This window comes from Protopterus annectens, chromosome 6.part0 (assembly GCF_019279795.1).
Source record: "Protopterus annectens isolate FY-2018-M chromosome 6.part0, PAN1.0, whole genome shotgun sequence".
Classification (NCBI taxonomy): Eukaryota; Metazoa; Chordata; order Ceratodontiformes; family Protopteridae; genus Protopterus; species Protopterus annectens.
The window spans coordinates 1,592,794,817-1,592,815,997 of NC_056737.1; the positions used below are offsets into that span (position 1 = coordinate 1,592,794,817).

Below are 21,181 nucleotides of genomic sequence, written 5' to 3' on the forward strand. Positions count from 1 at the left end.
TGGGTTTTATTGACTTTCTGTAGTCTACTTTCTTTCATTGATCTTATTATGTCTGTCCATCTCTATTAACTCAAGCAACTCTTCTCTTAGATCATTTTCTTCTAAACTGAGGGGATATTCCTTGTTTTTCATTTCCTGTAGGCATTCTATAGAAAGTTTCAGAGCATCTCCCTGTGCCATATTCTCTTCAGTTTCATCCTGTGTCATCTGTTTCTGTTTCATAAGGGCGGTGCCTCCACAGACCCTGGAAATTACCGCCCCATTAGCTTGACAAGCCTTATCTGCAAAGCCATGGAGAGGATCATAATGGAACTCATAAATAAAGACATAGGGAACTTGAAGACTTTGGATCCAACCCAGTTTGGCTTTGTCAAAGGCAGATCCTGCCTCTTAAACTTGGTTGACTTTTTCGAGACAGTCACCAAGGCCATTGATGAGGGAAAGGCAGTCCATACAGCCTACCTCGACCTGGCAAAGGCCTTCGACACAATACCCCACTCAGGTATCATCGAAAAACTCATCAGCTTGAATGTAAACCCATACATCACAAGATGGGTTGCAAACTGGCTAAGTGACAGAACCCACAGGGTCAGAGTTGCTGGAGCCATGTCAGACTCAAAGCCTGTCACAAGTGGTGTCCCACAGGGCTCAGTCCTGGGTCCACTCTTGTTCGGCATCTACTTTTCTGAAGTACAAGCAAACACAGGAGGGTTATGGCTGACAAAGTTTGCAGATGACTGCAAACTGGGCGCCATAGTCGAAAACACATCTGACACAGATATCCTCCAGAAGGGCCTCACAGAAACGGATAACTGGTGCCAGAGCCTTGGCCTGAAGTTAAACGCCAAAAAATGCATAGTCATACCCTTCGGGAAAAACAAGGTTACCCCTAGCTACCATATAGGTGGCAATCCACTGAGCACAGAAAAAGTCATCAGAGATCTGGGGACCCAGGTTGACAGTAGCCTTCGCTTGACACTCATGTTGCTAAAGTAGTTAGGAAAACCTTCTATATCACCCACCTGATCATGAAGGGATTCACATCTAGATCAAGGGAGGTCATCGTCCCCTGTACTCATCACTCATTAGACCTATGATTGAGTACAATGCCCGCTCGGAATGTATCTGACCAGACACCTGCTGCAGCTTGAAAGGCCCCAAAAGTTCCTCACCAAAAGGATAAAGGGTCTCAAAATATGTCTTATGCTGCCCGACTGAAAGAACTCCAGCTCTATTCAGTCTCATACCGCTTGCTCAGAGGTGACCTGTGCCTGACATATAAGGCCATGTCAAACCCAGATTTGATGAATATGCTTCACCTCAAAAATCTAGATCCCTCAGAACCACAAGGCGGAGACTTAAACCTTGACACGGTTATAAATAGAATGTGCTGGAGGGACAGATTCATCACCCAGAGACTCCCTATGCTGTGGAACAAAATCCTGGTACATGTGAGGCAGAGCACCTCTCTGGCCTTGTTCAAGAGGAATCTTGACCAATGGATGGGAGATTGCAGATATACCCCAGGGATTACTTCAGTGTCACTGCTTGACAGAGGCACAGCAAAATGATAGGCATAGTTTTTATTCAAACTAAAGGGGTGGCGAAAGCCACATAACTATGGGCTAGGCTTATAAATGCCCTTGGGCAGATAGCCTAGTATGAACCTATGAACCTATGAACCTATATGGGAACTCACTGGACTATCACTCCACAACATTGACTGCATCAGAGTTTCCACAGTTTCCTGTTTTTGTGTCGGATGCTGTCACTTCTTCCTTGACGTCAGGTCATCAGGGGAATAAAACATGCAGCCGACTCCATTACATCAGTCTTTCTTGCCGTGTGGTGCCCGAAGCAGAAGCAGTTCGCAACTGCCGGTCGTCCGTCTCCTGAAATTTTCATTTTCGAGTTTCAGACCCAAAGTCTTCAAAAGAGATAAGTACTCCGTTGGGGATCCTTTTTTCTTGCTCTAATCGATGTCAGTAAAAGTTAACCATTGCCTTGCCTGTGGAAAGCATATACCTCATAGAGATTTTCATTCTTACTGCATCCCCTGTTTAGGCCGAGACCACAACGTTCCTCGCTGTTGGTTTTGTGCCTTGTTCAACGTCCGAACTATTCATCATCGGGCTATTTTTGTAGCCAAATACTTTTGTACTCAATCTCCGCACTCCAAAATGGCTTTGTTAAGCCATCCGATTACCGATCTTCCGAAAAAACGTAAAGATAAAGACAGAGACAGACTGCATAGGTCCAAAACTGCCGACAATGCTTCCGTTAAGCTAGTCACCAGTCTGCCGGTACTCAGTGAGGCACTTTCGCAGCCCCTGATACCCGCTACTACAGATTCGCAGGCCTCTACTGAGACCCATTTGAGATGCCGCGAGATGCTTCTTCGACTACGGAACCTGCAAATGTCTCTACCTTGGATAGGTCCAGAGCCACTGTGCAGGCATCAGCTTCTGAGGGTGTATTCAGGCCTACAGACATTCTTATTAACCAACGCCATCATTTCCATCCAGAAGTACAGAATTCCACAGGCCAAAAACTTGCACTACGCCTAGAAAACCGATGACCAAATCACAGACTCAGGCCCATATGGCTCAAAAACAAATGCTTAGAATGGCTGAAGACCTTATTACCTTAATTAGGGGAAGCCAGCCTTCCCCCTCTAAGAGAGTTAGAACTGAATTTCTTTCTGATTCATCTGATCTGGAATCTGATATCTGTGCTCCTTCTGATTACCAGGATTTGCCCTTATCTACTTATGAGGATTCTGATGCAGAGGATTCCATTCCCTCTGCTTCCACTCCAGAAGATTTTTCTTTTGGTGAAACCTTGCATAACCTTAGGAAACATTTCCACTGAGAAAGCCAGAAATATTCTGAGTCCAAAAAGAGACTTAGGGAATTCTTACTCCTGCCTCAACAGAGGCCTTTAGCTATCCCTCCTGTTATGAACATTGTAGATGATGCTTTCTTGGAATCTAGCCTTATCCCAGACACTTTACCTCCAGCTCCCAGAAAATCTGACAGGTGCTACAGAGTACCTGACTCTCACAAGTTCCTCTTCAAGAATTCTACTGCAGATCCAGAGACCATTTCACAAGGACCAAAAGGCATTAAGGCTACTGCTGCCAAAAAACGGATTCTAGAGCCTTTGTCAAGTGGGGTAAGAAGGTGTACACTTCTACTACTTTGGCCATTAGGGCTTTAATTGCCAGTTTCATATGTTAAAGTATCAGCAGCATGTTATGGGACTACTTAAACAGAAAATGATGCTGATTCCTGACTGTGCTGAACACAAAGACTTGCAAGATTTAATGCATTCTACAAAACAAGTTGGTAAACATACTTTGCAATGTGGTTTTGACGCTTTAGAAGCATCTTCCAGGGCTGCTGTCACTGGGTCTGTACTTAGAAGGCATGCTTGGCTTAAGGAACAAAACTTGCCAGATCATGTAAAAGCTAAATTACTGGATGCTCCCTTAAACCAAGACCGCCTTTTTGGCAACAAAGCAGAAGAAGTCCTCAAAAGGATGGAGGAAAAAGCAAAATCTATACAAACTGTTAAAGATTTCCTACAAGTGCAGCCTCCCAGATTCAGCAGGCATTGGCCTTCAAAGAACTGGCCCTTTCCAGTCCCTTCCAGTCCTTCTCAGTCCAAACCCAGGAACAGCAGACCAGTAAGACTGCAGTCCCAGGCTATGCACAGATCTAAGCAGTGGGGGGCTCCCACTTCCAAAGCAGGGAGTAATAAGCCACCCCTATGGAAAAATGGCACAATGACTTAACCTTAACCCTTCCAAGCCCGGCTCAACTACCTGCTCCCTTAGGAGGAAAGCTCGCCCTGCATACAAAAAACTGGGAACTCATTACCCAGGACAAATGGGTGCTGAAAATAGTTTCCCAAGGATACCAATTCCACTTCCACACACTACCAACCCCAAATGGTTGGCCAGACCTCCCCCCAAATCAATGGGTGGAGGCCCAACAGCAGGTTCTCTTTCTTCTCAGTGTCAGGGCTATTCAACCTGTCCCAGCAGAACAAAGTGAACAAGGTTTTTATTCAAGACCTAGAAAAGGCAACTTCTGGCATCCTATCCTAGACCTCTTTATTCTCAACACCTTTCTGGTGGTTCCAAAATTCAAAATACTAACTCTTCAACAGCCTCTTCCTATTCTAGCCAAGGATGCCTGGCTGGCAACCCTAGACTTAAAGAAAGCTTACCTGCACATCCTAATAAGAGGATCCTGCAGACAATACCTACATTTCTGGGTGGGCTCCTTGCATTTTCAGTTCTCTGCACTTCCCTTTGGCTTATCTACTATGCCTAGGGTGTTCACAAAGTGTCTCGCTCTAGCCATTGCATTTTACCCATACTTGGACGATTGTCTGATTCAGGCAGAAAGCATTACAACACCTGGCATTTGTAAAGAAACTTCTAACCTCACTGGGGTACACCATCAATGAAAATAAATCTCACCTAGTACCCTGCCAACAGGTTGTATTCCTGGGAGCAAGCTTGAACACAACTTCCCAGATGGCATTCCTCAATCCGGCAAAACAAGTTTATTTGACAACCTACTTCAAACTATTGGCCACAAAAACCCAGCTATCTGCAAGAAAAATACTGAAAGCTCTGGGATTCATGGCCTCTTACATTCTGCTAATTCCATATGCAAGACTGCATATGAGGAAACTCCAATGGTATCTAAAAAGCCTATGGTGTCAACATTCTCAGGACCTGGAAACAATAATTCCTATCATTCCTTGTCTAAGGACAGAGTTTCTTTGGTGGGCAGAGGCCTGTTACCATAACAAGGGACTCCCTTTCACTCTCCCCCCTGCCGCCAAACCCCTAACAACAGATGCATCAGACTACACATGGGGGGCTCACATGGCAGGGCAGTGCATTCAGGGCAGATGGAACCCGAGATAGATGCACCTGATTCAATCAAAAAGAAATGTTAACTGTACAGAATGCTCTGACAGCCTTCAAAGACCGTACTCTTCCAGGACAACTATTGGTAAAGACAGACAGCACCACAGTTATGTGGTACATAAACAAGCAGGGGGAAACCCACTCCTATCCTCTCTGCAGACTAGCCATGGCTCTGTGGAACACAGCCTTGAGCTACCAAGTACACCCACAAGCACAATTCCTGCCAGGCAAACTAAATTCACTGGCAAACGACTTAAGCAGAAATTTCATGTACCCACATGAATGGAAACTAGAACCCAAAATATTCAACCACTTGAGGAACACATGGGGGACTCCAGAGGTAGACCTGTTTGCCTCCCCTCAGAACTACCAGTTGAACAATTTATGCACAAGAACTCCCCACAGTCAAGCTTGGAAAGTGGATGCCCAGTCCTTTACCTGGGAAAGCCTCTCGAAGGTTCTACTAAAGATCAAACAGGAAAAGTCAAGGACAGTACTGATTGCACCAGACTGGCCACGCCAGAACTGGTTCCCCCTCTTGCGCAATATGACACTGCTACACCCATGGCACCTGCCTCAGACCCCTTCCCTGCTGTCCTAGCAGGCGGGCCAGATTCTGCACCCTCAGCTTCAAACCATGAACTTTGCAGCCTGGCTAATCCCTTAAGCTCTCCTCTAGCATCCCTCAGTAAGCAGGTGCTGGATGTCATTCTGGAGGCAAAGAGGCCTAGTACTAGAAAATCCTATGCTGAAAAGTGGAAAAGATACTGTTCCTGGAGCCAGACTCAGGGGATGGGCACAACGGTGCTCAGCTTACCTTATATTCTACAGTACTTAACAGAAATGCTCCACAAGGGCCTATCCTTCTCGTCAATTAAAATTCATAGGTTCATAGGTTCATACTAGGCTATCTGCCCGAGGGCATTTATAAGCCTAGCCCATAGTTTTGTGGCTTACGCCACCCCTTTTGTATGGGGAACTATACCCATTATTTTGCTGTGCCTCTGTCTAGCAGTGACACTGAGGTAATCCCTGGAGTATATCTGCGATCTCCCATCCATTGGTCAAGATTTCTCTTGAACAAGGCCAGTGAGGTGCTCTGCCTCACATATACCAGGATTTTGTTCCACAGCATAGGGAGTCTTTGGGTGATGAATCTATCCCTCCAGCACATCCTATTAATAGCCGTGTCGAGGTTTAAGTCTCCCGCCCTTGTGGCTCTGATGGATCTAGATTTTTTGAGGTGAAGCATATAAATCAAATCTGGGTTAGACATGGCCTTGTATGTCAGGCAAAGGTCACCTCTGTGCAAGCGGTAAGCGACTGAATAGAGCTGGAGTTCTTTCAGTCGGGCAGCATAGGACAGATTTTTGAAACCCTTTATCCTTTTGGTGAGGAACTTTTGTGGCCTCTCCAGCTGCTGCAAGTGTCGGGTCAGGTACATTCCGAATGGGGCATTGTACTCAATCATTGGTCTGATGAGTGATGAGTATAGGGAGACTATGACCTCCCTTGATCTAGATGTGAATCCCTTCATGATAAGGTGGGCAATGTAGAAGGTCTTCCTAACTACTTTAGCTACATGGGTGTCGAATGACAGGCTACTGTCAACCTGGGTCCCCAGGTCCCTGATAACTTCTTCTGTGCTCAGAGGATTACCACCTATATGGTAGCTAGGGGTAACCTTGTTTTTCCCGAGGGGTATGACTATGCATTTTTTGGCATTTAACTTTAGGCCATGGCTCTGGCACCAGTCATCCGTTTCTGTGAGGCCCTTCTGAAGGATATCTGTGTCAGATGTGTTTTCGACTACGGCGCCCAGTTTGCAGTCATCTGCAAACTTTGTCAGCCATAACCCTCCTGTGTTTGCTTGTACTTCGGAAAAGTAGATGCCACACAAGAGTGGGCCCAGGACTGAGCCCTGTGGGACACCACTTGTGACAGGCTTTGAGTCTGACATGGCGCCAGCAACTCTGACCCTGTGGGTTCTGTCACTCAGCCAGTTTGCAACCCATCTTGTGATGTATGGGTTAACATTTAAGCTGATGAGTTTTTCAATGATACCCGAGTGGGGTATTGTAACAAAGGCCTTCGCCAGATCGAGGTAGGCTGTATGGACTGCCTTTCCTCATCAATGGCTTTGGTGACTGTTTGAAAAAGTCAACCAAGTTTAAAGGCATGATCTGCCGTTGACAAGGCCAAACTGGGTTGGATCCAAAGTCTGCAAATTCCCTATGTCTTTATTTATGAGGTCCATTATGATCCTCTCCATAGCTTTGCAGATAAGGCTTGTCAAGCTAATGGGCCGGTAATTTCCAGGGTCTGTGGAGGCACCGCCTTTGTGAAGTGGGACCACAGTCGCAGTGCCACTCCTGGTGCGTATCCAGAGGTGAGACTATGATTAAACAGCTGTCCTAGCTGTGGGTTTAATTCCTCGTTGAGTTTGTGGAGCACACAGCCTGGGACACCATTCCCATGGATGCTGTGTTTTTTGCTTTGGAGAGAGCAGTTCTATGCCATTTCAGCAAATTATAATACTGAGCCACCCCTCTTCTCTCACCCTTTTCTAAAATAATTCCTTAGAGGGGCCAAAAATTTAAGACCCCCCCCAGGAGGGCTCCCACTCCAGCCTGGGACCTTAACTTTGTATTGGAAAAGTTCACTGTTCCCCCCTTTGAGCCAGCTGCAACAGCAGAGTTGAAATTCCTTTTTTGGAAAACAGCCTTCCTTCTAGCCATCACTTCAGCAAGAAGAGTGTCTGAATTACAGGCTCTCATGGCAGTGAAGCCCTTCATTATCTTCCATGCAGACAAGGTTTCCCTCAGGACTAACCCTTCCTTTATGCCCAAGGTGGTTTTTACTGTGGCCCTAAATCAGTCCATTCATTTGCCTACTTTTTTCCCTAATCCGCAAAACAAAGGGGAATGAATACTGCACTCTCTGGATATGCACAGACAACTTAGATTCTATTTGGACAGGACTAAGCCTCTCAGGAAATCTGAACAGCTGCTAGTTGGCTTTGCTGCAGGGGCAGAGGGGAAGGCCATTTCAAAGCAAACTATTTCCAAATGGATAGCCTATTGCATTCATTTCTTCTACAAGCACCATGGAAAACCTACCCCACTGGGAATAAGATCACATTCCACCAGGGCTGCATCTAAATCTATGGCATTTCTCAGAGGAGTCCCTACCAGGGACATTCCTGGAAGCTGCTACCTGGAGCTCTGTATATACATTCACCAAGCATTACCACATGCCTATCTTTTCTAAATCCAGAGCTGGATTTGCCACAGTAATCTTGCAGGGCTTAATAGCTGGCCCTAATGCTCTTTAACTACCTCCTCCCTTCCTTAGCTTTGGGAATCAACCCAAATGTGATGACTGCAACAGTTGTGTACACTTACCGTAAGTGTAGATGTTCAAGTGTATTCACTGTTGCAGTCCTGGTTACCCTCCCTGCAGCCCCCTTACTTCTCTTGGCGCTACCTTTCCTTCTTGTTTGGTATATTTATTTTTTCTTGTGTATTTGCTTTTTGATGGGGATGTACCATACCTTATAATTGCTTCCTATTGTGGGTGCACCTGACATCTGGGGCAAGCAAAACTGATGTAATGGCATCGGCTGCATGTTTTATGCCCCTGACAACCTGACATCAAGGAAGAAGCGACAGCATCCGACGCAGAAATCTGAAGACTCTGGTATTCTGGCTGGCTGAGGGCTACCTGCAGGAAGATAACCCAAATGTGATGACTGCAACAGTGAATACTCTCGAACATCTACATTTATGGTAGGTGTACACAACTGTTCTTTCTTTTTGGCATATCAATTTTTGTGATTTTTGTGAACTACTACTTCCTTCTGCAACAGGGTGGACATCCGCCCCTTGGGACTAGCCTAGCTCCATTGTAGGAATGTTTTCGACTTGAGGATTCTACACTGTCATTTTTTTCCAGTGGCATCAATATGCCTATTAGGATTGGGCACTTGCTTATCCTGGGTGTTGTGCACCCACCTATCTTTTTTATTTTTTAACCTACTTCTGTCCATAATATATGCTGTATAAATTACAGTCTATATATCAGTGTTGTCTTGGTGAGATTTTGTGAGAAACAAGAGTCCACCCAAGACTTGAGGATGAATCCAGTTCCAGCATTACTACTGTCTTTTGCTTGCTGATTTATCATCTCTCCATTTGGATCCCCGAAAGCCGAAGGGATTATCCTATGAGCAGCCAGATTGACTGTGTGGGAGGGCCTTAGAGTTTTGAGAAGCTGTCTGGATTCTCTACGCTTGCTAGGATACAACTCATAGGCTACTGCAGCATTGAAGAATTTGAACATCTACTGTTTTGTGAAACTATATTTATTTTTTAACTGTTTAGTATATCATAGTTATCAAAACTTATATCTTATATAGAAGTATTACAGTTTCAATGTTTTTCTGTTAACAGACATCCCATTATCTGTTGGTATCCTTGACCCAAGGGCAAACCCCACACAGCTGAATGCTGTTGAGTTTCTGTGGGATCCAACAAAGCGAGCTTCAGCATTCATCCAGGTATGAGTTAGTGATGCTAGTCATAAAGTTAGCATTTTGGAAGAATGATATGAGGTATGAGGAAAGAATGAAATCTGTTCTTAATCTCTGCTTGTTTTTTGGAAGCAAACATTTGAGTTTCGCTGTGAACTTTGAATCCCCCTATTCATTATTCTAGTTGTACTGCATCCTATGCTGATTTCAGGTATGTTAATCTCAGCTGGGAGGGTACAAAACTGTGAAGTCATTTTGTGCTTTTGTGTACAATTAATTAAACTGACATTTATGATTATTGTAATTGTTAGTCTGGTAATCTGTATTTTCTGTAGAGACTGACTATCTGGTAAAAGCTTTGATTCAGTCTGTCAATGATTTAATAATTGTTTGATTGCGTACTGGGTCTTTTAGCCTGTTACAAGTCAGAAGACTAGTCCCTGCACTAATGTTTAGGCTTGTATTTAGTAGCTTTTTTTTATGACCTAATTCGGCTTGTTTTTTTTTTCCTTGCAAGATGAATTAATCTGATGTAGGTTGTAGTGAATAATTAACTTCCTAGCAGAGGAGTACAAACTGCCTTTTGGTGGTCCTCAGACCAGTTGGTATATCAAAACGTTTTGCAAATAACTTGAGTCACTTTTTAATTATAGCCTCAAAACAGGCTTTGTACCATGAGAAGGGAGAAATGCAAAGATTATCCCACCTCACAAGGATAGACCATCAACTGTTCCCTAAACTACAGAGTTGTTAGTTTGCCTAGTCTGTGACTAGTCTAATATGTAAAGCCATGGAACAAATTATCATAGAAATGATCAGCAAAGACAGAGACATCCTTCAGACATTGGACCCAAACCAGTTTTGCTCTGTCAAGAGAGCGTCATGCATACTAAACCTAGTGAACTTTTTAAGAAGGTAATGAAGGCAATAGATGAGAGGAAAACCGATGCATACCACCTACCTGGACTTGGCAAAGATGTTTGGTGCAGTACCCCACTCAGGCATATTTGACAAACTCACTAAATGGAGCATAAACCTCTACATAACTTGCTGGATTGCCAACTGGCTCACAGACAGGACCCAGGAAGACAGGATTGGTGAGACCACTTCCACTAAGAGACTTGTCACCAGTGGGGGTATCTCAGAGAACCTTGTTGGGACTGCTTCTATTTGGCATCTACTTCTCCGAGGTGAAGGTTAATGCCAGGGGCTTGTGGGTGACCAAGTTCACAGATGACCGCAAATTGGGAGCTGTCATAGATTACCCCCATGACACTTACATCTTACAAGAAGGACTAACACAGACAAATGACTGGTGCCAAAGTCACATATTAAAACTCAATGCCAAGAAGTGCATTTTAGTGCCTTTTGGGAAAACTGCCACCCAGGCGAATTACGCCATCAACAAGACACCCCCTAAGAGATGGCCCAGTAGTCAGGGATCTGGAAACATATGTAGACAGTAATCTGGCCTTTGATCAACATGTGGCCAAGGCAGTAAGAAAATCATTCTGTGTCATCCAGTTTGTAGAGCATGGCATGGCACCCATGTGCAATGAAGTCATAGTGCCACTTTATCTGGCCCTTTTCAGACCTATCATCGAGTATAATGCCCCCTTTGGCATGTACCTGACCAAACTTACACAACAGTTGTCATGCTCACAAAGGTTCCTTATCAGGAGAAACCAGAATATAAACACATTATCCTGTACGGATTGCCTTAAAGTCCTGTCTCTATACTCAGTCTTCTACAGGTTACTGTGAGGTGATGTATGCCTTGCACACACGCCATCCTTGGATCCAGCTCTGATGGACCTTTTGCAAATCCACAAAGTGAACAGCATCAGAAACACTAGATCCAAGGATTTAAATTTTGCTTGTGAACTTAATAAGACATGTTAACAAGATAGATATGTGGCTCAGAAGATCACCATGCTGTGGAACAGGCTCCCCATCCATTTGAAACAGTCTATCTTTAACCCTATTTAAGCATAACCTTGACCAATGAATGGAAAATCAGATATTCAACTCTGGTCTGGCCCCCATGTCTCTGATAGACAGAGGTAGATAGTAATGCCCAAACTAAGATATCCCTCCCCCACATAATCCTTAGAAACTTCCTAATGTACCTCCTCCTAATAAGCATCCTTGATACATAGGGACATAATTGGGTTGGGTTGTGATGCTAGGCTTATAAAGGCCCTGGTGATAGTTAGCTTAGTATATACCTATGAACTTACAACTCCTACTGAATGTACAGCTACTTTTTCATTATAAACCCTTGTTGGTTTGTCATATTTGTAGCTTTTGTTGGCTTAGCCCCAGGATGGTAACTGATAATTATCAGTTTTGGTTCCCCCCACCCCCAGTAACAACTAAAAATGAAATGACAACATCCTTCTGTAATGCCGAGGAACAAATAAGTAAAGGTGCACATAAATGGTACCTCATTCACAGCAACATTTTCAAAATGTTCTAATATCTGTTAAAAAGAAAGTGCAATAGTCTTTAGATTGCCAACCTTGTCTCTTCAAAAATTGCTTTATTCAAGGCTAGCTACTTACTTAATTTAATAGAACTATCTGTATCACCTAAACTGTTTAGTTGCCACCTATAGTATCTACAGTGTTTGGCTTTATGGTACTGTATATTTAAATCAGTAAGTCCGATATCTTTCAGGTTATATTTAGTTTCTATTTGTATAGAGGTCTGTTGAGTTTTACAGGAGTCCATGCAATGTTTAGCAGTCTATACCTGACAGTGCGTGCAGCTTTGCTTCAGAAAAGATAATGAAGTAGACATTATGTAGTGCTGTGGCCTCTTAAGTTTGTCTTTTTGATGTTCTAGCAGTAGTAACCTGCCATGCCGTCTTTGCATTACACATCTGATAAAATCAGCCTAGTGATGCCTGTTTACTCTGTCTCCTTAAACATAGTCTCTGCTGTCTTAATATATCCTTGAGGTATATTACTATAGTTTACTCATGCCATCTCCTCAAAATAATCCTCGCTGCCAACTCAGTATTCCCTTGATGTGTACCAGTTATCAGTGCTGTGTTCCATTCTGCCACCCTCAAAAAGATACCTCCTTTTTTTCCCCAACAAGATACTTCTTGTGCATACATACTTATTAGTGAAGTTGTTCGTGTGTATGTGTGTGTATATAAATATATATATATATATATATATATATATATATATATATATATATATATATATATTATGTGTGTGTGTGTGTGTGTATATGTATATGACAGGAAAAACTGGTACTTCATGAGTAATGAAGTTGCTGTCTGAACCTTCTTAAAATCAAGAAAAGTAGGAGTTACAGGTTCAAAGTATATATTAGACTAACAGCCACCTGGGCCTTTATAAGCCTAGCCATGCAACACAACCCAGTTGTAACCAGTCTTACCAATGGATGAGCACTATGAAAATCTAAGATATTAAATAGATGAGTGTTTTCGGCCTTAACAGAGCTTCATTAGATCTAACTCCAGTTTACACGACATGCATTATTTATATGCTTTAACACATAGTTCATTGTTAGTTTACTCGAGTGGGATCATAAATTTATGTCATAGGCTGTTTGACCAAGCTAAAGTAGGATAGGTCTCATCATATATATATATATATATATATATATATATATATATATATATATATATATATATACGTGTGTGTGTGTGTGTGTGTGTGTGTATATATATATATATATATATATATATATATATATATATATATATATATATATATATATATATATATATATATATGTCTTACCAATGGATGAGCACTATGAAAATGAAACAAAAAAACAGTTTCAGCCTTATAATGTTAGAGAGGGAGCTAGTCTCCTCTAAACTGTGTTAACAAGTATGATGTTTAAAGGCCTAATGGCAGATATTGGGTCATGAAGCTTAACAGTTTCCCTTTAGATTTAATATTACAGGTAACTTTTTAGTACCATTTCAACAGCAAATACATTCTGTAACTTGTGCCCACTTTAACAGTTTAAACTTTAAGTAAAATGCAGTGATGGCACCTGGATTGTTTCACTTTAGCCATGTAGAGGACATGTCTGTAAATACATCAGTTTTAGTGTATCTGTTTTTTATTCTAATGTGTAATATATACGTCTTTTTCATTTTTGCAAATTAATTATTTTTTCTCACTCCACGTTCTGTATTCCAAACTGAACATCTACTCTCTCTGCCATTGGAAACAAGCTGAATTAGTTTTTTTTTAATCATTGTACTATGTTATGTTAATGAACTGTAGGTGCATTGTATCAGCACAGAATTCACCCCAAGAAAGCATGGGGGAGAAAAGGGAGTTCCATTCCGGATCCAAGTTGATACATATAAGCAAAATGAGAATGGAGAATACACCGATCATCTGCATTCAGCTAGCTGTCAAATTAAGGTTTTTAAGGTAATCTGATTTTTGTTTGTTTTGTTTACTTGGATGTGATGAGCTTTATTACTTTATAACTGCATAAAACATAGAATGTTTCAAAGTTTGATGGGGATCATTATTGTAGAACTGGCACATTTTAAAAGGGAGGAAAGTACAGAAAGGATGCTTTTTCTCTAAATCTTTGTCAAGTACAGAATATGTGTTATCAACATGATAATTTGATTAAGAATGCAGTTGTGACTCTGTCACAGTGCTTGGATGTCTTTGTGAGTGTAAAATTGCTTATGTCTTAAAAATAATGGAGAAGTTAAAATGTAATCTTGACCTTTTAAACAAAACTGTGTGGAAGGTATTCTGCTATCCTTGCCTTTTCTTTCATTTTTCAAGTGTTTAGGTCTTTTAATGGTGTGGCAGGAGTGGACCGCATTCCTGAGTTGGGACATAGTTAAATTTCATGAAATGAATATTGACTGTGTCTTTGATGCTTGCCAGAAGTGTTGTTCTCAGAGTACTCAGAATGGGCTGGCTGGTGTGCTGACAAGTGCAGGCAGTTAATATCCTGTTAACCTAGCCATACTTTTGGGCAAGTAAGGATAAACAGTAGTAGAAGAATATTTTTTTGAATTTAAGGACTGTTGTATCTCTATGCTACGAAAGGTGAGTGATTCTTGTTACAAAATGTCTGCCCTACTTGTCTGAAAACACTTCTGCTTCTGTGATTGAGTAGCTAGAACACTGCAGAAAGGCGAAGTAACTCACTTACCTAACTAAGCAAAGTCTTGATCTTAACACCTTGTTACCTAGTTTAAAAAGCAGTTTAGTTACCCGTGGATTAGATACAAAGATGTAAAGGGGTACTAGTGAGAAGGTGGACTAGAATGTGTATCATTCAGTACTGTGTTATTCATGTATGTTTAAGTGACAGTGGAAGTGTAATGAACAGGATGTGCCTGTGAGTTGAATGCATTATGCTGTATGTCAGGTAGATTCAGATAAGTGTGACATACTATCGTATGCTAGATAGTACCAGCCTGTAAAGAGGGCTTTCCATATAATAGTTCAGATTAATGATAATTCATGGGTGAAGTAGAAACTAAGACTGTTTTATTTTCTCTTGTATGTTTCTAATACATTACATCAGCTGGTAAAAATATTGAGAACTGCTTACTGTTTACTAATGCTGACTGGGTACAGAAGACAGCCATGATAGTTAAAGTGCATTGGTATAATTGAAAGTAGGTTTGGGAATCAGTAGCTGGAAATTATAGTGATGATATTTTGATCTCTAGTGTAGTAGCATTTAAGAGTTTGCTTGTAGTAAACTGTAGAAAGCAGGCATATCTTACATGATCTAGTTCATCCACTTCAAAATCAGGAGGGGTAGCTGCAGACTATAGTCTTTGTGGCTTCTGCAAAGTTCTCTCAAGTTCAGTCTCCTCCTCTTACTCCCACAGTGCTGTATGTATTCCTTCCAAGCTGCCCAGATCTCATTTGCTGGTGATCAAGGTCCTATGTTTTGAGAAAGGGGTATTCATTACCAATTCAGAGGCCTTCCATTTAGTCCTACCACAGTCCCCAGACTGTTTGTCAAATGCATGGAAGTTGTTGAGTTCTTTTCAAATTGTTGGAGGTCAGAGTATTCTCATAGCTGCCTGATTGGCTTCTAATTGCCACCACAAAAGAGTCATTATTTCAAGATATGGACCACTTACTGCAACTGTTCTGCTCTTTGGGGATATCTGTGAACATGGTGAAGTCTCATTTGAAGTGGTCACATGCTCAGATTATTTGTTACATGCTTTCAGAAAATGGCTTGTTTAGCCAGTCCCCCCAGACAGAATTAAATCTCTTAAATTTATTGTTTAGACCCTGGTTTCTCTTCCTTTTACCAGTGCAGCTTTATGCCTCAGTGTATTGGGCTTTTGGCAGCTTCTGTATTTCCAGCTGCATTCATAAGATAACAAATGAGAGAGTTTCATTGGATATTAAAAGTAAAGCAGCTGCAGATAGTGTATTCTGTGTTCTGTCTGTTTCTGATCTCTCAGGTGTGCTGTCAGCACCCAGCATGTTTGACTTTGCACACTGTATCTGTTTCACGACTTTCCCTTTATTCCTCCATTTCTCCATGCTACAATCACAGTAGATGCCTCTGCCTTGGGATGAAAGTATTTCATTCAGTGTAGACAGTCTGAGATGTGGTTGCTGTAACAGGTCTCTTCACATCAGTGTCCTGGAGAAGTAGAGGATGAGAAGAGGGTGGTCCTCCTGACCTTATGGTTGTTATTATTCTCACTAAGGATCTATATCCAAAATCCCACTTACTCATTTTTTGATCTCCACCCCAGCCCTTCACTTCCCATTTTGGATTATAACCTTTAATTTGTGCTATCGAGCTATATCATTATATATATATATACATGGGTTCCCTTCAGAAGCTCGAAATACCGAAATGTCAAGTTTCAGTATTTCGAGCCCAAGAAGCCAAATCCACATAATAGTGAAAGTTTAGAAGCGCGAAATTCAAAACCTCGAATACCGGAGGTTTTGAATTTCGCACTTCTAAAGTTTTGTTGTGGTCATGTTTTCAGGTAAGTGTGTGTGTGTGTGTGTGTGTGTGTGTGTGTGTGTGTGTGTGTGTGTGTGTGTGTGTGTGTGTGTTAAGGGGTTTGGGTAGGGGCTCTGGTGTGTGTCAGTGTGTTTTGTTGCTGTGATGTCTGTGTGCGAAGATAAAGTAGCGTGTGTGGTGGTGTTTTGTGTGTGTTTGTATGTAGTGCCACCTCAGAGTGAGAATATTTAAGTAGAGGGTGTGGTGGGGTGCAGGGGGCCTGCTTTCATGGAGTACAGTAACTGTGTGTGTTTGTGTGGTGGATGGTGTGTGTGTGTGTGTGTGTGTGTGTGTGTGTGTGTGTGTGTGTGTGTGTAGTAAAACTGTGAAATTTAAAACTTCCGGTATTCAAGGTTTTGAATTTCGCGATTTTTACTTTTCGTTGTTTTGTGGATTTGACTTCTTGGGCTCGAGATACTGAAATTTGAGATTTCAGTATTTTGAGCTTCTGAAGTGAATCCATATATATATATATATATATATATATATATATATATATATATATATATATCTTCTTCTTTCGACTGCTCCCATCAGGAGTTGCCACATCAGTTCAACTGTTTCCATTTCTTCCTGTCCTCTGCATCTTGCTCTGTCACACCAACCACCTGCATGTCCTCTCTCACCACATCCATAAACCTTATCTTAGGCCTTCCTCTTTTCCTTAGCTTCATCCCTAGCATCTTTTTCTCAGTATGCTCTGCATCCCTCCTCAGCACATGTCCAAACCAATGTAATCTTGCCTCTCTGGCTTTGTCTCCAAACCTTCCAACCTGGGCTGACTCTCTAATATACTTATTCCTAATCCTGTCTATCCTCGTCACACCCAGTGCAAATCTTAACATCTTCAACTCTGCCACGTCAAGCTCTGACTCCTGCCTTTTTGTCAATGCCACTGTCTCCAACCCATGTAACATAGCTGGTCTCACTACCCTCTTGTAGACCTTCCCTTTCACTCTTACTGGTACTCGTCTGTCACAAATCACTCCTGACACTCTTCTCCACCCACACCACCCTGCCTGTACTCTCTTCTTCACCTCTGTTCCACTCTCACCATTACTCTAAACTATTCATCCCAAGTATTTAAACTCATCCACCTTCACCACCTCTACTCCTTACATCCTCACCATTCCTCTATTATTCCTCTCATTCACACACATTATTCCTGCTGACCTTCATTCCTCTTCTCTCTAGAGCATATCTCCACCTCTCCAGGGTCTCCTCCACCTGTTCCCTACTCTCACTACAGATCACAATGTCATCTGTAAACATCATAGTCCACGGGGACTCCTGTCTGATCTCGTCTGTCAACCTGTCCCTCACCATTACAAATAAGAAAGGGCTCAGAGCTGAACCTTGATGTAATCCCACCTCCACCTTAAACGCATCTGTCACTCCCACTGCAGACCTCACCGCTGTCACACTACCCTCGTACATATCCTGTACCACTCTTACATACATATGGGTCTAGGACACATGTTTGACTAGCATATGTCCAAATCACAAAACATCAAACATACATACACAAAAGCACTTAACATCAAAAAGCGCTTCCGTGTATGTGTAGTTCAAAAAAAAAATCTACATTTCTGCAAGGGGGCTTCACCCCCCTGCACCCCCACACCCCCCTACTTTATTATTCTCACTCCAAGATTGCACTACAGTGGGGAAAAGGGAATTTTCCCTTACCCACACTGTAGTCTGATCTACGAAACAGGCACACACACATACATGGAAGCGCTTGTCGATGTTAAGTGCTTTCGTGTATGTATGTTCAATGTTTTGTGATTCGGACATATGCTAGTCGAGCATGTGTCCAGATCCTATATATATATATATATATATATATATATATATATATATATATATATATATATGAGTCGTAACTATATAGCTGTAAAATATCCCTTCAGATCAGATAATCCTAAGCCACATTGTTCTATTGACAGGCTCGGGTCTGTGTTCAGTCATCGAATAAGAAATGTATCGAACATAAAACTTCGAACGTTCAATTCAGTGAAAGTTCAATCATTAAATATTTTACCCAGGGAAAAAGTTGTTTGTCCAGCATTAAGAAATTTGCCCTTTTCCCCACTGTAGTGCGTTCTTGAACTTAGTATATATAAGTAGGGGGGTGCGGGGGGAGCTTATCCCCACTTGGGTGGGTTTCATATACTGCAGTGTGTGTTTTGGTATGCATGTTGGTCTACTGTCTCTTTTCCCTGGGAAAAATATTCGGTGATTGAACATTCACTGAATTGAACATTCAGTGTTTTACATTCAATGACAGAGGTTCGATATATTTCTTATTCAAGGACTGAACATAGATCTGACAGGCTCAACATGTCCCATTTAGAAGTTGCCCTCTTCCCCTCCCAGATAATTCCCTTTAGGTCTTTATTAATTATTGTCCACAACTCTGGTTGATAAAAATATGTCTGACCCATATGTAAATCTAAAGGGACTAAAATACATTTTACTGCTTGTATCTTGCTATCAATATCCATAAACAAGAGCTTCCAGTTTCCCAGTTTTTGTATTATCGTTTGTTTAGTCTCTTCCCACATATCTGTAGCTGCCATAATGTAAGCCTTTTTAATCTATATTCCTAAATACTTCATCTTATCATGCTGTGCATGTGTGCGTGCATGCGTGCGTGTGTGTCTGTGTGTGTGTGTGTGTGTGTGTGTGTGTGTGTGTGTGTGTGTGTGTGTGTGTGCATGTGTGTGTGTGTGTGTGTGTGTGTGTGTGTGTGTGTGTGTGTGTATGTATGTATGTGTGTATATATATATATATATATATATATATATATATATATATATATATATATATATAATTTATATATATGTTATATATGTGGGTCTACTGTATATAATCAAAAACTCACTTTTTCGAAAATAAACAGCAGACCCACGGTTACGTGAAAGTGCACTTCACTGAAAGTGCACTTTTGCGAACACCACTTGAGCGAATGGTTACTGACCTTAGGGTTAGGGCTTGGGTTAAGGATAGTGGATAGCTAGTAGGGCTATCCACTATCCTTAAGCCAAGCCCTAACCCTAAGGTCCATGACTACCGTACCACAGTGGAGGAAATTGTATGTCCTCCACTGTGGTGCAGTAGTCACGGATCTTAGGGTTAGGGCTTGGGTTAAGGATAGTGGATACCTAGTAGGGCTATCCACTATCCTTAACCCAAGCCCTAGCCCTAAGGTCCATGACTACCGCACCACAGTGGAGGACATTGCCCGTTCGTTCTAGTGGTGTTCGTGAAAGTGCACTTTCGGTGAAGTGCACTTTCACGTTAGTGGGCATCTACTACTGAATTTCGAAATAGTGTAATTTTGATCTCTGGTAGTACACCCATATATATATATATATATATATATATATATATATATATATATATATATATATGTAGGTATTGCTGAATCATTTCCTGTGTGTACCTAACTTACAGGTATAGCCATTGTTTTATCTTCATTAATTTTATATCCCAAAAAGACCTGAAACTTTCTTAAAATGTTTCACGACTCTGAAATATCCTTTTCTGGATTTATCAGGTACAAAATAATATCTGCAAGCAAAGCCACCTTCTTTTTTGATTACCATATGTATTATATACTTGCATTTATGAGTCCCTTATTTTCTGTGGAAATGGCTTTAAGTATAAGGCAAATAACAAAGGGAAAAAAGGACACCTCTGCCTGGTTTATTTGTTTAAATACAACTTGTCAGCGAGGAACACTCTCACTTTAACTGTTGCTTCTGATTCTTCATATAACCTTCTAATTAACCTTATTATTGTATCAGGGAGCACAAGTGATTCCATTGCCTTACTTATAAAATCCCAGATTTCTCCATCAAGTAATTTCTTGGCATCATGACCCACCAACAACAGTGGTATTTTTTACATTCTGCTTCCCTCTGGATCATCAGTGTTCTATTAATGTTGTCAAATGTTTGCCTCCCCTCCACAAAACCACATTGATACATGTCTATCTATTCTGTTAACACCATTGCCATTCTTTTAGCTAGTATAGACATAGATACTTTATAGTCATGGCTTAACTTTGAATTGGGTGTATATGAAGTTGGGTCTGATGGGTCTTTATCATCTTTAGATAATACAACCATCACAGCTTTCTTCCAAGATGTTGGTGCTTCCCCACCTTTTAAAATACTGTTAAACAAAATCATCCCATTCTTTATTGATTTCTTCCCTACTAACGCCAAAACATTCACAGGAATACCGTCCATTCCTGGAGACTTTACTGAAGATATATCACCATTTTTATCTCATCTCCTCATATCTAAACTGTTAGTTGTTGAGCCTCATCTCTCTCCAACCTTGACAAGTCTTCAGTAAATATTTCCTGATTTCCGCATTTCTCTGTTTTAAGCAAATGTTCATAAAATTATTTCTGAATTATCTCTACTACCTCTACAGGATCTCTGGCTATTTTTCTTATTATAGGCTCCTAAGTTTAGTGACAGCCCTTTCTACTTTCTGTTGCCTAAGATGTTGTGCTAAAAGTTTTTCTACTCTGAAGTTATCAAAAAGTAGTTGCTTAACAGCAATCTTTCTAAACCCATGCATACTATTCTGATACAACCTTCTTTTAACTAGCAGTCTGCATTTGCACCCTTTCTGGTTCTGTGGGATCCCCTTATTCTGCA

The 21,181-nt window shown here is 41.5% G+C and overlaps 1 protein-coding gene across 1 annotated transcript in view; it reads left to right on the forward strand.

Moving 5' to 3' along the window:
* TFCP2L1 (transcription factor CP2 like 1) overlaps positions 1-21,181 on the forward strand; it is a 1,111,497-nt gene that overhangs the window by 399,887 nt on the left and 690,429 nt on the right. Inside the window, exons 5-6 of the mRNA XM_044075043.1 lie at positions 9,400-9,506; positions 13,760-13,912. Of these exons, the coding sequence (XP_043930978.1) occupies positions 9,400-9,506; positions 13,760-13,912 (260 nt within the window). The remainder of the gene's footprint in view (positions 1-9,399; positions 9,507-13,759; positions 13,913-21,181) is intronic.